The 15,193-nt window shown below is 32.9% G+C and overlaps 1 protein-coding gene and 1 long non-coding RNA gene across 2 annotated transcripts; both read left to right on the top strand.

Annotated features, from left to right (window-relative positions):
• The first annotated feature begins 8,875 nt into the window (after positions 1 to 8,875).
• On the top strand, positions 8,876 to 9,914 carry LOC113748581. The gene is made up of 3 exons (XR_003464416.1): positions 8,876 to 9,049; positions 9,156 to 9,392; positions 9,625 to 9,914. It is a non-coding gene; the product is annotated as an uncharacterized LOC113748581 (long non-coding RNA).
• Positions 9,915 to 13,822: 3,908 nt separating this feature from the next.
• On the top strand, positions 13,823 to 14,647 carry LOC113748573. The gene has a single exon (XM_027292044.1). It carries the CDS (start codon positions 13,843 to 13,845, stop codon positions 14,482 to 14,484), a length of 642 nt encoding a protein of 213 aa, XP_027147845.1. The 5' UTR covers positions 13,823 to 13,842; the 3' UTR covers positions 14,485 to 14,647.
• Positions 14,648 to 15,193: the final 546 nt, after the last annotated feature.

The raw sequence follows: 15,193 nt of genomic DNA, 5'->3' as shown, positions 1-15,193 counted from the left end.
GAAGGGGGTATCTGTTATTTTTTTGAGACCACAGGGATTGATTGGTAGTTTGACCTAACCTTAGGGGAGGTAAATAAGCATTAAGGTTCACCTTTCCCTAAGATACTACCACTATCATTAGGCTAAGGATAATTACTAATAATCATAAAATAACCTCGGAATAGTTGTAATAATAGCAGCAACAATAGAACAGTAAGGACTGAAAATTCAGCCTTACACTTGAATAGTTTAGATGTGATGATACTAAAACAGTTTATAAGCTATTGGTCAGAGACTACGCATGCTTATTCGCATAATTTATAATAGTCTATTTAAAAGAAGCACTGAAACCAAGAACCAAATTTGATTTATACGAATGTAAACGAATTGCTTCATTCTATCAACAATAGTCCAAAACGGCATTCGTGAAACATCGAAGCTATCAACAATAATCCTCGTGTTGCTACAAAGATTCCTAGTTCCTAGTCCTCGTGTTACTTTATTCTAATCCATTTATTGACTTATACCAGTATACTTAATCCAAATCATTCCGAATCCGTGTAATGACATGTGCACAATAACAATAAAACTAATATGCATAAGGTGTGACCCAAAACGATCTCTTAAGGAATCAATACTATTTCTAGATTATTCAAGGCACATTCAAATGGATTGATCATGAGACGAACTTATTAAGTGATTTAACCAACAATCTCTCAAGTTTTGATGTCCAATTAGTTCTATTACAATTCATAGAGTTAAAATTTGAATTGACTTTATAAGATGAATAAAAAGAATAAGATCCTAGAGCCTTGCTTGTGTTGTAATCGCGAGTTATTATCCAATTTCAAAGTTCCTTCTCTTCCCTCTTTTTTTCTTCCAAAAGCTTGCTCACCCTCTCCCTCAAACTCACTTTTGTGTTTGTCAACTTTCCAGAGAAAGAAATATGATTTAGTTTTGTGTGTAGGGTATATAAATCTTACACTTACTCTACTAGTGTTATTTCGGAAAAAAAAAAAAACAAATCTCAATTGAAAAGGTAATATCCTAATTAATAGTTGGTAATGTCATGCAAATGGGTTTGGTTGATATTTGGCTAGTAATCAAATATTAATGATACTAAATGTAGTTGGAATCTTAACATGGGAATTAAAGAAAATGGACTGACTATATTCATTGAATCTTAGGACTAGTGTTTGGCAGTATGATTAGGTTCATCTGCATAAGTAATATGGTAAGAGAATGATTTTTAGGAAATGAGTTTAAAAATATTCATGATACTAAATATATTTAAAATCTTACCATGTGAATTAAAGAAATCGGAATGGCCAGATTCGTCTAGCATGAATAGAAGGAAACAACATAATCAATTTAAATTAGCTTGTGGTTACATTCTTTGACTAACTATTACGGTAGGTTACATTCATGTACAATTATGACAAATAGACAAATTAGGTGAGATGACATATTTAACAATAATTTCCCCACAAATTATATTATTAGAGAATATCAATTAGTTAATGCCATTAGAATACTTAATATTAAGTCTCCGTAAGGAAATAATATTTATAAAAAATACGAGATATTACATAGCACGTCATCAACTTTTATTTCGGCTAAAAATGAGAAATTTTCTGTTTCACATTTCTCATCACATCCATCTAGTCCAAGCTTATAATCATGCGTAGGCTGTTTAATGATTGACATTTAATTAAGGAGCTTAATTGAGTCAGATTGTCATCCTTTAGTAAAGAATTAAGGTAGATGGCAGATTGCAATTTGGCTTTACTATATTCACGTGCTAAATAAGCCATCCAAAGTCTGCTTTGACAAAAGTTTGGTGATGCTGATACATGTATTTGAACTACTTGTGCTACTTTCCGCTTTAACTCTTTGATGGATTCACATATAAGCATGAATTTTTGGGTAATTTAAAAGAAACGCATAATTAGTCTTAGGGATAATTTCAGAAACCTTCTCTGAGGTTTCTGACTATTTCATTGCCTTTCCTTCAAATTTTAAAAATTATATTAACCTCTCTTGAAGTTTATTATTTTATAACATTTAGGAAAAAGAGATAATATGATTTCACTATTGCCCGTCATCTACTAAATTATTTAATTAATCTAATACTAACTCAAACTTGAAAGAAAACGCTAGAATTTGCTATTTATCATCAGGAATTAAATCGCATGTGGCATCAAAAATAGTATATCATTCTATATATTTCACTTAATGTAACATCCCAATTACTCTTTCAATTATAAACTCATTACCAAACAAGATCAACATCAAAATCTGGAGGAAGGATAGTGAAATAGTCAAGATAATTAATATTTGAAAAGTTTTCTGCCTAGAAGAGTCAAAGGATTAGGTATTTTTGGGACATACTTTAGGGTGTTTCTAAAATTTAAAATTTTATCGGGATATATATGTTTAAATGTGTTAATTTTGACTACAACCCATTACAAACCACCTACCACTATCAACGCTCATTACCTCCTACCTCCACCACCGCCACCGCCGCCACATGGCTGTCGCTTCTCTATTCTAGCATGGATTCTTGAGTTTGCTGCGTTTGATCAATTCTCTTTAACAAAGAAAAGCTTCGCAGCCTTGTTTGGTCATCTATGTTTTTGAATGACTTGTTTTTTGATATGAAATTTCAAATATTTCCGCTGCATAATTTTTTGAACATTGCTCCCGTGCCTATTTTTACGTACGGTTTTGTTGTTTTCATCAATATTCAATAGGCCAAATTGTATACCAAATCCGTTTCTCTACTTTGAAAATATTAATGTCTTCTACCGAGTGTTTTTGGTTTGCCTAATAAATTTGGCAAATGAGAAACTATAGAAATCATCCAAAACAGCTAACACATCATCAATTTTTTGTGCGGCTAAAAAATGACAAATTCTTAACCTGTTTTGCTGTTTTACAACTTGTTTACACGGGATTATATTAAGACTTTAGATTAAGTCAGATTATCATCCTTGAGTACAGAGTTAAGCTGGATGGCGTATTGCAGTTCGACTTTAATAATATTCACGTGCAAAAAATCATTGAAAGTCTACTTTGACCAAACTTTGGTGATGCGGATACATGTACTTGAACCACTTGTAACGCTGTCCACTTTTTAACGCTATTTTTTTGATGGATTCAACGATAAGCATGACTTTTCGCAATTTACAAGGAAAAAGAAATGTGTAATTAAACTTGACTTTAACTATTATAAACGTTGGATGTTCATATATGGGCTTTTGTCCCAGTTCTTGTACCATTCCTTGTTTCGAATCTATTAAATCGTCATATATTCTTCATGAACATTCTATGTTAATTCTTTTTATTGTCTCTTTAAATTCTAACACCATTAACCAAAGTTTTCGACTACTTTTTATCTTAAATCTGTCATATGACATACACATGGTCAATTTTTTTTAGGACAAATCATTAATCCCATTTGTAGTTAAATAAATGACCTAATCTATATTCAATTTTGCATTTAAAAAGTGGGATCTAATCCAAATTATATTTATTTTTCTTTAAAAAGGGGAGATCTGACCCAATCCATAGTCATTGTTACCACTAAAAATATTGAGATCTGACTTTTTTTTATATATAAAAAGTAACTGCATGTGGATTACATAGTGATTTTATGCTTAAAAGTAATCGAAAACTTAGGTTCGGACCAAATATTGGTAGATTAAATTTGTAAGGAATGTAAAATTAACATTTTAAAGGAGAAAGGTGAAAAGATTTATTTGGCAAAATTTAACGGATATTTTGAATGATTTTACCTTCTTTCTTCTACTTTTTTAGCCATTTGTAAATATATAACACAATATATTCACATGCAAAGTTACATATGGTGAGAAAATTGGGTGCGGAATAATAGAGGTCGACACAAAAAGTGCGACAGTAGACTCAAAACCATTTTAAGATTCAAAAGCAAAACGTAGCTGGCAATCATTTTCAAAACAATAGTTTGATCCTTGGCTTTTGCCAAGTACTCTGCATTTCACAAAAATACAAGTAACACAAAAGAAATACTGATATTATTATTGTTGTCATCATCATCATCATCATCATCATTTGCATTGTCGAGTTGCATTTCCTCTTCAGGGATGAGGACAACCGCAGTAAAGTTAGCTGGGACGGGATAAAGAAGATTAGGCAAATATTAAGTTGTGAAACATTATTCATTTTGGATTCTATAGCTCATTCCAGGTTAAATTGGTTGAATTGATCAAAAACAGTTGACAATAGAAAAAGAAAGCTATAGAAAATTTTGAAAAGGCTAGTCATCCTCATCCAGTTTTTTGTGGCTAAAAATAAAAAACGTCTTCCGGTTTTGTTGCTGTTTCATGATAAACATCCATTAGTCAAAAGCTTAATGATCATGCTTAGGCTGTTTATCATGCCATTAAGACCTTAGATAAACTCAGATTATCACAGTTTTATTAAAGAATTAAGGGCCCATTGGCATTGCTATTTTCTGACATGCATAAGTAATCATTCAAAGTCTACTTTGAGAAAGCTTGGGTGATAGCGATGCTGTCCACTTTTAACTTTATTTTTGGATGACAAACCTTTCTGGTAATTCACCGAGAAATAGAAATTTATAATAATTAACCTTACCTGTTATAAACATTTGACCTTGATATATGGGCAATTTAATATTTCAATTTACAACTGCTTCAAGTATATTCTAGTTTGAATTTTCCCTCACCTTGAGTCATCATTTGTTGCTGGGTAAATTGATCATGATAATGTATCGATCTAGACCCAATCCAACTGATAGAAATATTAATAAGACCTTTCTCTTGTAAAGTTTAGAGCTGTCAATAAATGGAAAAAAATTATCATGATAATGGTTTACTAATTCGCAAGCTTATTTTTTTCTATTTGTTGAGAAACCTTATCACCAAACAGATAACTAGTACTAGAGAAGTTGAACAAGTAAACAAACTCAAGCCATGATGGCTGAATAAATAATGAAGTTTCTGATGTCCACGGGCAACCTTGCGGGTTCAGGATTTCAACAACAATCTTGGCCTCCATATTTATTGGTATCTCTTATGGTATAGTTGTGATTTAAGCAATTTCATCATATTTGATCATATGATCTCTTTGATTTTTCCTTTTCATCTTTTTTTTTTTTTTGTTTTGAGGCACTATGAATTCTAAAGTACTTAAGAGTTGAGGTCTTGACACCCACAGCCTATTCGTAATTAAGAAACAATTACATGTCAGCATGAACATACAAATTAAGGGGGTAAAAGTTTTATTTGGAAGGAACCTTTGACATAGTACATATACATGCATCCAGATATAGATACAGGTAGTTAATTTTTACTCAATCAAAGATTACCAGTAGATTTAGTCTAATCAATGACTTTGATAACTTCATTGAACTTGTATTCTTTTATGTTAAAGTTGCCCTTATATTCCTAGTTCCACTAACTTGTGTATTTGTAAAATAGAACTAATGTGCACATTGTGACTCTTACCCTTTCTTAAAGTAATAAATTTCAAAGTAATACAACAGTGTTTAACTACTGTTCAGAAAATCCTAGAATGGTGTTCAATCTTAAGACTAATGTTTAGAAAAGTCTAATACTTGACCCTTTTATAAATAGTTTTTCACGTTTCTTTTAGTTAGTATTTATATATGTCTTACTTTGTATCTGAGATACACTTTTGTCATGAGTAGTATGCAAAAGAAGTTAGTTGACAATTCGTCTTTTTCTTATGTCATTTGGTAGTTTTTATGGGACGTAGTTAGATAATCTAAGTCTGGGGTTTAAAGTTATTTTGATTAATTAAAATTAAGAGTCTAGTGCGTGAGGCCAATTGTAGGTAGAGACCCAAAATTAGGCATCAATAAATAGAAAAATCTGTTGTATACCTTGAAAAACTTTGACATTTGCAAATTTTAAAATCGTATACTTCCTTTCCATGATTCATTTATACTAAAAGACCAAAATTTTGAGCAAAGGTGCAATCCTTTCTGTACTAATCTCTTGACCAGTACCACCATTGACTTAAATAAATGATGGAAAATAGCTTAAAAAAGATAAACACTATAATAACTTTGGGAAACAGATTTTTTTAAAGCCGGTCACATTATACCTGTGGTGATCACCTTTGCAGCAAGAAAATGGCGACAGTGATTGGATGCTGGAGTTTTCTTCTTATTGCAAATTCTTTCTTTCGATGATGAGATGGTCAAGAAAGATTTAGAGAGGGCTTATTCCGATTGTTTATAGGACCAGATCTCCTTGGAGGCGAGGGGAAGGTAGGAGTGATCGGGAAAATGAAGGGGAAGGAGTAGTGGGAGACTAATGCTAGTGAAAGGGACAGGGGGACAGAAAAGGAGTAGTAGGTGGAAGTAGCAAAAGAAGGCTGGGGGAAGGAGGAGTGGGTGGTTGGCGAGATGGAGTTTAGTGGTGGGGTAAGGAGAATTAAGGAGTGGACAGGGTAGTGGCAGATAGGGGTATTGAGGGAGGTGGAATGGTGGCTGGGTTGACCGAGGAAGAGGGTCGCGGAGGAGAAGAGAGGGCACGAGGAAGATAAAGGGGTAGGAAGTTAATTAATAATTTTAAAAATATCTCAAAAAGTTTTAAATTTTAAAAATATCCCAAATACTCATAATTTTTTTGGTTTACTTGGTTTTATTACAACCTGCGAAGTTCCTAAAATACCTCCATTTAGTTGTTAAATTAAGAGCCAAATCATTTTAAAGTGGTGACGCCGCTGTAGAGGGCCTTAATTGGACCCAAAAATTAAGTTTACGTATCAAATTGGCCAAAAATAAAAATTAGGGACTAAATTGGCTCTACTAAAAATGTTTAGGGATGAAATTGGCCACTTTCTCAATTTATAAACCTAAATACCCTGTTTTCTATAAGTATATAGGTCGTTTATCGAACATAAGGGATATTTAGTGTTAATTCCAAAGGAAAAATTGTCAATTATTGGTGGTATTTGAATTACTTTATTATTTAGATTTCCACAAATAAAGAAAATAAATTTATACTACAGATATGAAATAAAAATAGTAAAAATAATAACAAAGACATTTCTAAGGTTATGGAATTCCTATCCACTCTTGCAAGTGAAAATTACCTGTTCATTGAGTGTTATTATCTTGACTAGTTATGACGTAATTTCCCAATGTATATGGTACACACTTTCGCCTATGTACCAATCATACCTATAACTACTCCACATCTACTAACGTGATATGAAACTATCTATAAATTCATTAGATTTTGTGAAATTGCTTGTTAAAACCACAAAACTACAAAACTGTAACCATACATTAGTGAGTTAACTCCTTAGGTCTAACACTTCTATAAACTAGTGTTAGATCCCAATATTTATTGATGAGACAACACTTTTAGGTAATCATAGCTAATCATCAGTTAATCATGATTATAATAGCAAAAGTGTTAAATCACAAAAAAAAAGTTCAAATGACCATGAAAACCTCACATAACAATAACGGATAGTTCATCCATCCCTCAGTATACCAACTAACAAAATATAAATGAAATACAAACAATAACCAAACTTATATGTTCACAAAATATGAGAATAAATACAAGAAATAAAATAGTAGGAGAGAAGTCACCCTTATCAGATGAATTTCAAAACTCTCCATCTTCATCATCAATTTAATCTATGTTTAGCTACAATACAAGATGGATAATCTACACTGACCTACACTAAACTAATGAAATAAGGAGAACTAGTGAAAACCACATTTTGTATGGTATTTTTCTATCCCTCAATGTTACAAAACAAGTCCTCCAATTTATAGAACATTAAAATTCCAATCAATCATGTTAAAGTTGATGCAATTTGTTTTGTTGAAATCACTAAAAGTTGATTCTACAAGTTTCTATGATCTCTTTGGATAGAATCAGTCAAAATCTCTCTAAAAAATGGTGGTCAAGAATCTTGTGCAAACAAGCTACAACTTGTAGAGCCGAAATTAGGATCTGTGAGGTAGGATTTGCGATCAACATCTCAGGTGTCCAATTCACGTATCCACTTGATTGTAGGTTTACGCTTTTTGATGATTTCTCGATCTTGCTTTATTTTTACACCAAATTGGACCGTAAATTTCTTAGTGATGAAAGTTGAACTAACTCTTGCACAAATACAAAAATTTTATCGCATTTAGTTAGCTTTCCAATGAATTAAGAACCATGACATTTAGAGCTTTGTAGTCTCAGAAATGACTGAAAAACTCTCAACTAGTCAGTGGCCTCGTTTCGGATCTTGGCAGCAAAAATGCATGACTGTATTTCACCTTTTTGACCATGAAAATGTCTGAATTGGATTTTGATATCTCATAAAAAAATATAGTCCTATGTCTTAGGTTTAAAATGGTTCAAGAATTATCTCAACCCAATGCTTGTAGGGATGTAATTGAACCGAACTCGCGAGCAACTCGATCAAAAGCTTGACTCGCACTCGACTTTGACCAAGTGCGAGTTTGGCTCGAGTAGCTCATTAATAATTCAAGCTGAGTTTGAGTATTGATTTGTCAAGTTCGATGGCTCGTCGAGCCTTACTGAGCACAAATTAATCAATTAAAAATTATATATTTAGTTATTGCAATTTTACTCTTTTAGACTCGGGAGTTGTCTAAATTACCAAAATGTTGGCTATAACTTAAAAATATTTATAGGTCATATAGTCATTTCAAAAAGAAAAAAAATAATTTTAGAGGTAAAAAACAAAATTGGCATTTCCTAATTCCTCTTTCCTCCTCAATCGATCACTAATTTCTTCCAAGTGCTACTAAGCTACTCTTCTCCTCCTTGTCTGAACTTCTGAGAGTCCAAATCTTTGACGAGATTAAAAGCTCGATTTCCGCTTGCTACCACTCATATGTACCAGTGCATCTTACCACACGGTCCATACCTATACAAATGCATCAATCTAGTGGCCATTGCTGTTGTTGTATTTGCTGAGAGGGTTGACTTCATTTCTTTCCATCTACCATCTGCCATTGCTACATTTTCTCTCTTCAGCTTTAGTCGTCAACTAGAAAAAGGTATTGAGCTAATTATTTGCTATTATTTGCATCCCTTCAAACATTTTCTGAAAATTTCTTCAAACCCTAAGTTCTGAAATTGGGGCTTTTATTTCATTATTTGTAGAGGCTGAAATTGGGGGTTTGAATAATCTGATAGCTCAGGGGAAAGATGGAAAAAGAACATGAGCCACATGACACTTCGACAACTGGTTCGACATCCATTGCAAGCGCAGGACTAGTAGGTAAGTTGTATTCCTCAGTAGTTATGCAACTTAGCTCAGGGGAAAGATGGAAAAAGAACATGAGCCACATGACACTTCGACAACTAGTTCGGCATTCATCGCAAGAGCAGGACTAGTAGGTAAGTCGTATTCCTCTGTAGTTATGCAGCTTAATGGTTAGTTTTTTATTCCTCTATTCCTCTGTAGTTATGCAACTTAATGTTTTAGTTATGCCACAAGTTTGATATCCAACTTTGGGTGTAGTTAGGTAATTTAGGTCTATCATTTCTAAATTTCTACTTGTTTAGTCATTCAATTTTGTTTTAATGTGTCACTTTAGTTGAAAAAAATATTTAAATGTCTTGGTGGTAGGAGTTGATCATGGCTGGATGGCTGCTTTACGGGGCATTTCTTGCTATTGCCTTTGTTTTTGCTCATTTGCTGCTTCATCTATGAAGTTGTTTTGGTGCTAGCTTGGTGCAAAGATATTTTCTTGTGTGGACTTGCAAGTTGTAGGTTGCTGTAGTAGTAAATTGCTCTTGTTTTAGGCGGTTTATTGCCACTTACATTCTTGAAATTGTTTTGGTACTGGCTTGGTGATAAGATACTATCTTGTGTAAGACTTGCAAGTTGTAGGCTGTTGCAGTAGTAAATTACTCTTGTTTTGGGCTATTATTTTGATGCTAGCTACTTGGCTGTTAAATGTTAATGTAATCATCAGTGATCACTAATCAGACATGCTTAATTTATAACTTCTACTTTCTACAACTGCTGCTTTTTTTTTTTCCCCCTAAATTCCATTTTTGCATAATAGGATATGAACCTTTCTTGTAACTAATTGCAAATGTTCTAACTTATTTCAATTGCTAATAGCCTATTCTTAATCAAGAAATTAGGCTTGCTCAATCTATTTTACATGAAGAGTTATATTCTGCAATTCTGGAAATGGACAAAGATCTTGAGCTTGAGTCAAGTACTCGAGCTCGATCATACTCACAAGAAAATTGAGGATAATCGAGTTGATCTCGAGTTTTCGAATATTTTTTTGAGTTCGAGTTCGAACTTCATTTCTGCTACTCGCTCGAACTTGAACAATACCTCTTACTATTGAGTAGAGGTCGACTTGACTCAATTACATTTCTAAATGCTTGTATCTTAAGTTATAACCAAAATCCTAGAGCATGTCAGGACAACTAATCTTTTCTTCATTTGAAATTGATTGTATTTTATCTTTTGAATATTTTGTATTTCATGTTTACTTAAAATAACGTCAAATTATCAAGAATCATCCAACATTTTCTCTCGTTATTTCATTTGATGATTAAGTCATTAAAACCTATAAAAACATGAAGTTTTCACCACTTATATCCATAGAAATGCAATTTTTCTCACTTTTAAATTCATTAGAGACCAAATTATTTAGCTATTAAAATGATTAAAACATAACAAGAACTAAATAATAAAATACACTAGAAATATGCAAAAATAACGCTTACCAAACATCCTCACTTGATTGCTAGGGTATTATTGGGTCTGGAACTAATCTGTATCTACAAATTTCGTTTTTTGGTTTTGGTGAAAATCATCAAATGTTACAAAAAATAAGAAAAATGAAGTTGAACAGAGAAATCAATATGGTGACAATCCAGCTCTTGTACCAAGATGAATACACACACTTATATATGTATATCCTTGGACTATATATATCCAATTCTTTTATTTCTTCTATCCATCACTGCTCTTTCTGAACAGCAAATATAATCACCTGAAAAACCATTTAAAGGAAATTAGAAAAAGAAAAGAACCAATGCAAAATGATAATTAACCCACATGACTAAACGGTCATCAAATGGACCCATTTCCCTGAACAAAATTCAACATAGGAGATCTTCCAAATTATGAAGGGACTAGACCTAGCACAGTTGAATGGTCCAACTTTTGCTAGCCAACTTGGACTACGTAGATATATTGTCCTTTCGATTTGGTTGTGATCATTTATTAGTTCAACTGTTCATGTGGGTTGAATCTTTAGTCAATGAAGGTTCGTGAGGGCTTCCTTTGAAATTTCAATGATTTTATGATCTTAATTCCTTGGAGATTTTAACGAGTTCAAGATCTTTTATTTAATTTCTTGTGTCAATATTTCTTCTTCTTGTTTTCTTTTTTCTTTTGCAAGTATACAAATATAACACAATATATTCACATGCAGAGTTACACATGGTGATAAAATAGAATGCTGAATAGGGATCGATGTAAAAAATTGGGATAGAGGAGATGAAACAATATTGACTCTGAAAAGTAAAAGGTAATAGGCAATCTTTTTCGAAACAATAGCTTGATTATTGGCTTTTTCCAAGCCTCTTACGACATTTAAATTGTATATGGATGTACCTAGCTAATGGATTTGACGACCGTGAAATTTCCATTCTTAATTATTTGTAAATCTTTTAAAAAACGAATAAAAAGAAAAAGAAAAAGACCACGATCTTGAACCTATCCCCTACTAAATGGTAATATATCTTGTACAAATAGGAAGGTCAAACTTCTCTCCAATAATTAAGGATTTTTCTAATGCGTGTCTATAAGGTAATTGATAACATACTTAATATCCATCTAAATTACCATATATATACACATACTAACAATTATTACCTTCCTTTGTATTTATATATTTTCCCTCTTTAATCTTACTTATCATCTCTTGTATTTATTTACTTTCATTAATTAATCTTACATTTCAAAAAATATAACACCTAAAATATATCTTAGTGGGTGGCACCTGTTAGATAGACCGAGTAATTAATTTATCTAAATAAATTAATTTTTCCAAGGTATTTAGATAAGGATATTTTCCTTGCTTGTAAATATTTCACTCCAGTCAGCTTTTTCCAATGGAAATTGTCCTTGGACAGACCAAATAATTGAAAAACCAAGTGTCAAAGTCTATTTTCCAGTAGATTTCCATAATCTTCTACTCTATCCAAGGTCAAACGTGAATCAAATAACCACACAAATGACCTGTTTTTATTTAATAAGGGACCTGTTTTTATTTAATAAGGGAGACTTTTTATCAGTCATAATCGAAATCCAAACCAAATGAGTACCCTAATAAATCCATCCAGCGATTATCACAAGTCCAATTGTATATGTATACACCATTTAAACATGGTTGATTATGTAGTTATTGCCTTTGGAAACAAATTTTATGTTCGTGTTCCGATTCTCGAGTTGCATTTCCTCTTCGGGATTGACGATTTCCCCAGAAAAGTTAGGAAACATATAAACCAACAAATAGAAATAAGCACTATGATAGAAATTTTAAATTGTAGAGCTCATTTCAGGCTAAATTGGTCGATTGATACAAATGCAGTTCAAAATAAAATCAGTACTACGACATAAATTTTCTTTCTGTTTGTGTTCGTAGGAGCATACTGGACAAGGTACATTGATTTTGTTCAAACATTAAATTTGTAACCACGTCAATGTACTCCACATTGTCTAATATAAAAAAAGGTAGCCTGCTCTTCCTATATTATTCTACTTATAATTATGGACTGTGGAATAACGTCAAGTTCATAGGATCCAAGTTGAACAACTAGCAATTACTATTCTGTCTTTCTTCAAATTTTGTATACTTCTTTTGAATTTTTTGGGTTGTACTAAAAGCTAGTACACAACATCCTACGAAACTTCTTTACAAATTTAAATTGAATTTGGATGCATCCAGTGAATGGAATTGACCCTATGAAATTTCTTTTGTTATAAGTTGGTAACTATCTGTACACATTCCAGCTACATTACATCCTCAGATTTTGTGCTCGTTTTAGGAGTAACGTGTGCTTCCATTCTCTACTAAATGTTAGATTTTCAGCATAAGATAGATTGATGTATTTATGCAGTTAAATAAATGAAATTAAACTTAGAACAATATGTTTAAGTTATTATATGAATGAATTTATTTTATAAAAGAAGAAAAAGGAAAAAAAAATAGCGATCTTCAACCTCCCCAATTAAGTTCAACTAGACGACCTTGCCACAAAGTATATATAGAAGGTCAAAACTTCTTTGCAGGGGTTTGTTCACATGATAAAACTAATTTTTGCTAAGATAAAACACTAGGGATATTTTCCACCCTTGTACTTTTATCACCACAATCACCACTTTCAAATAACTCTTGTCCGTGGAAAAAAGAAATCAGATAAGTGAAAAACCAAATGTCAAACTCTATTTACCAGTGGATTTCCATTTCTTCTACCTTATCAAGGTCAAACTCAAACGTGAAACAAATAAGATAGGGATCGATGACTTTTCTTGTTTGATTAGGGAGACTTTTATCCATCATAATCAACAAAGAAACCAAAATGACTATCCTAATAAATCTATGTACGGATAATCACAAGTGCATTTGATATTACACCACATATGGTTGAAATTTGCAACTTGGAAGCCACCATTGCTGACCACCGACGGAAGTCCTAAAAGCCACAAATCCTCATTTCTTCCAAGATTCTTTCCATTTATACGACATATATCAAAGCCAAAACAAATAGCCACAAACCATCTTCTTTCTTCCAAGACTAACTCTGAGAGATGGGAAATGCTATATCTCCTTATTGTTGTCAACTAAGTTCAAGTTCGATAGTGAAGCTCATATTTTATGGAGGCAAAACAAGGGTTGTCTCAGCTGGAAAGGCTTCAGCGGGAAAGATTATGTTCGAGTTCCCAGATCATATGGTTTGTCATGCAGATTCATTCTTCATAGGTCATCCAATTCCAGTACTAGACATAGATGATGAACTTATCGCAGGGGAAACCTACTTTGTTCTCCCTCTTGATTGCTTCACAAATAATGTCCTCTCAGCTTCTTCTTTGGCAACCCTGAGAAGATCTATCTCATCTGGTTCGAAACCAGCTGCTGTAAATTTCAAGGAATGCCCATTTGAACATGTGAAGGGTACAAATGGAAGGGTTTTGATCAAGGTCAGGCCAGAATTCATAATTAAGCTTCTAACAAGAGATCAAGAAACAGGTGATGAAGATAGCAGATCTCTTAGTCCTAGTCATGGCTTCCTTTGTAGTACACCGGAGTTGAAGAAACACTATGATCAAATGGTAGGGTCTAAAGACAATGCTTGGTCGCCGAAACTTGAGACCATCACTGAGTACAAAATTAGGTATTCGCCCTGTAGGTTTATAGGTTTTGAAAGAAAACAAGGAGAGGCCGAATGTTGATGCAATGCAAATATGTGACTTTTTGGAAGTCTTTTGTTTGTTTGTTGTAATCATCCATCAAGTTATGCTTGAAATGTACAGAATCTTCAGAATGGCATTGTTTTAGGGTAGGTAAACAATAGTTGTAGTCTTGAAATTTGGAAACTGCTTATTTTTAGGTAAATATTAGTAGATGTGTCTTGATCGGCACAGCATGAATTAGTAATCATTTGATCGAAGCATGAATTAGTAATCATTTGCTGATGCGTTGTCCAACATGGGCGTATCTCATCCAGAGCATCAAGTCAAGCTTTACGAGTCCTTTAATTCATTCCCAACTATGGCTCGTGGGGCAATTCGCCTTGATAGATTAGGGATGCCTTCAATTCGGAAAAGTAGGCGGATGAAGGGCTGAGAACAAAGGACAATTGGAGCTAGTTTGCTGTTGAATGGGACATGGAGGTTTTGTGTTCGATTTATTACCTTTTTAGTTGATTGCTGTACTTCGAATTGATCTTTCTCAGTGTGTAAAATTTGCTCCTATCAATAAAAGTGTTAAGAAGTTGCTCTAAAAAAAAAAAAAAATCATTTGATGGACACGGGTATTATGGTTTGATGTTGGTACGGTAGGTGCGATTTGTGTATTTATTATGTAACACGGTGTACAGTTGCACTATGCTGTTGCAACTGAATGTATGGAATCACATATATATTAGCTTTTTGTTCCAAA

Source organism: Coffea eugenioides, chromosome 1, assembly GCF_003713205.1.
Source record: "Coffea eugenioides isolate CCC68of chromosome 1, Ceug_1.0, whole genome shotgun sequence".
Lineage (NCBI taxonomy): Eukaryota > Viridiplantae > Streptophyta > Magnoliopsida > Gentianales > Rubiaceae > Coffea > Coffea eugenioides.
The sequence above is the reverse complement of the archived record's forward strand: the minus strand, read 5'-3'. Positions and strand labels throughout refer to the sequence as shown.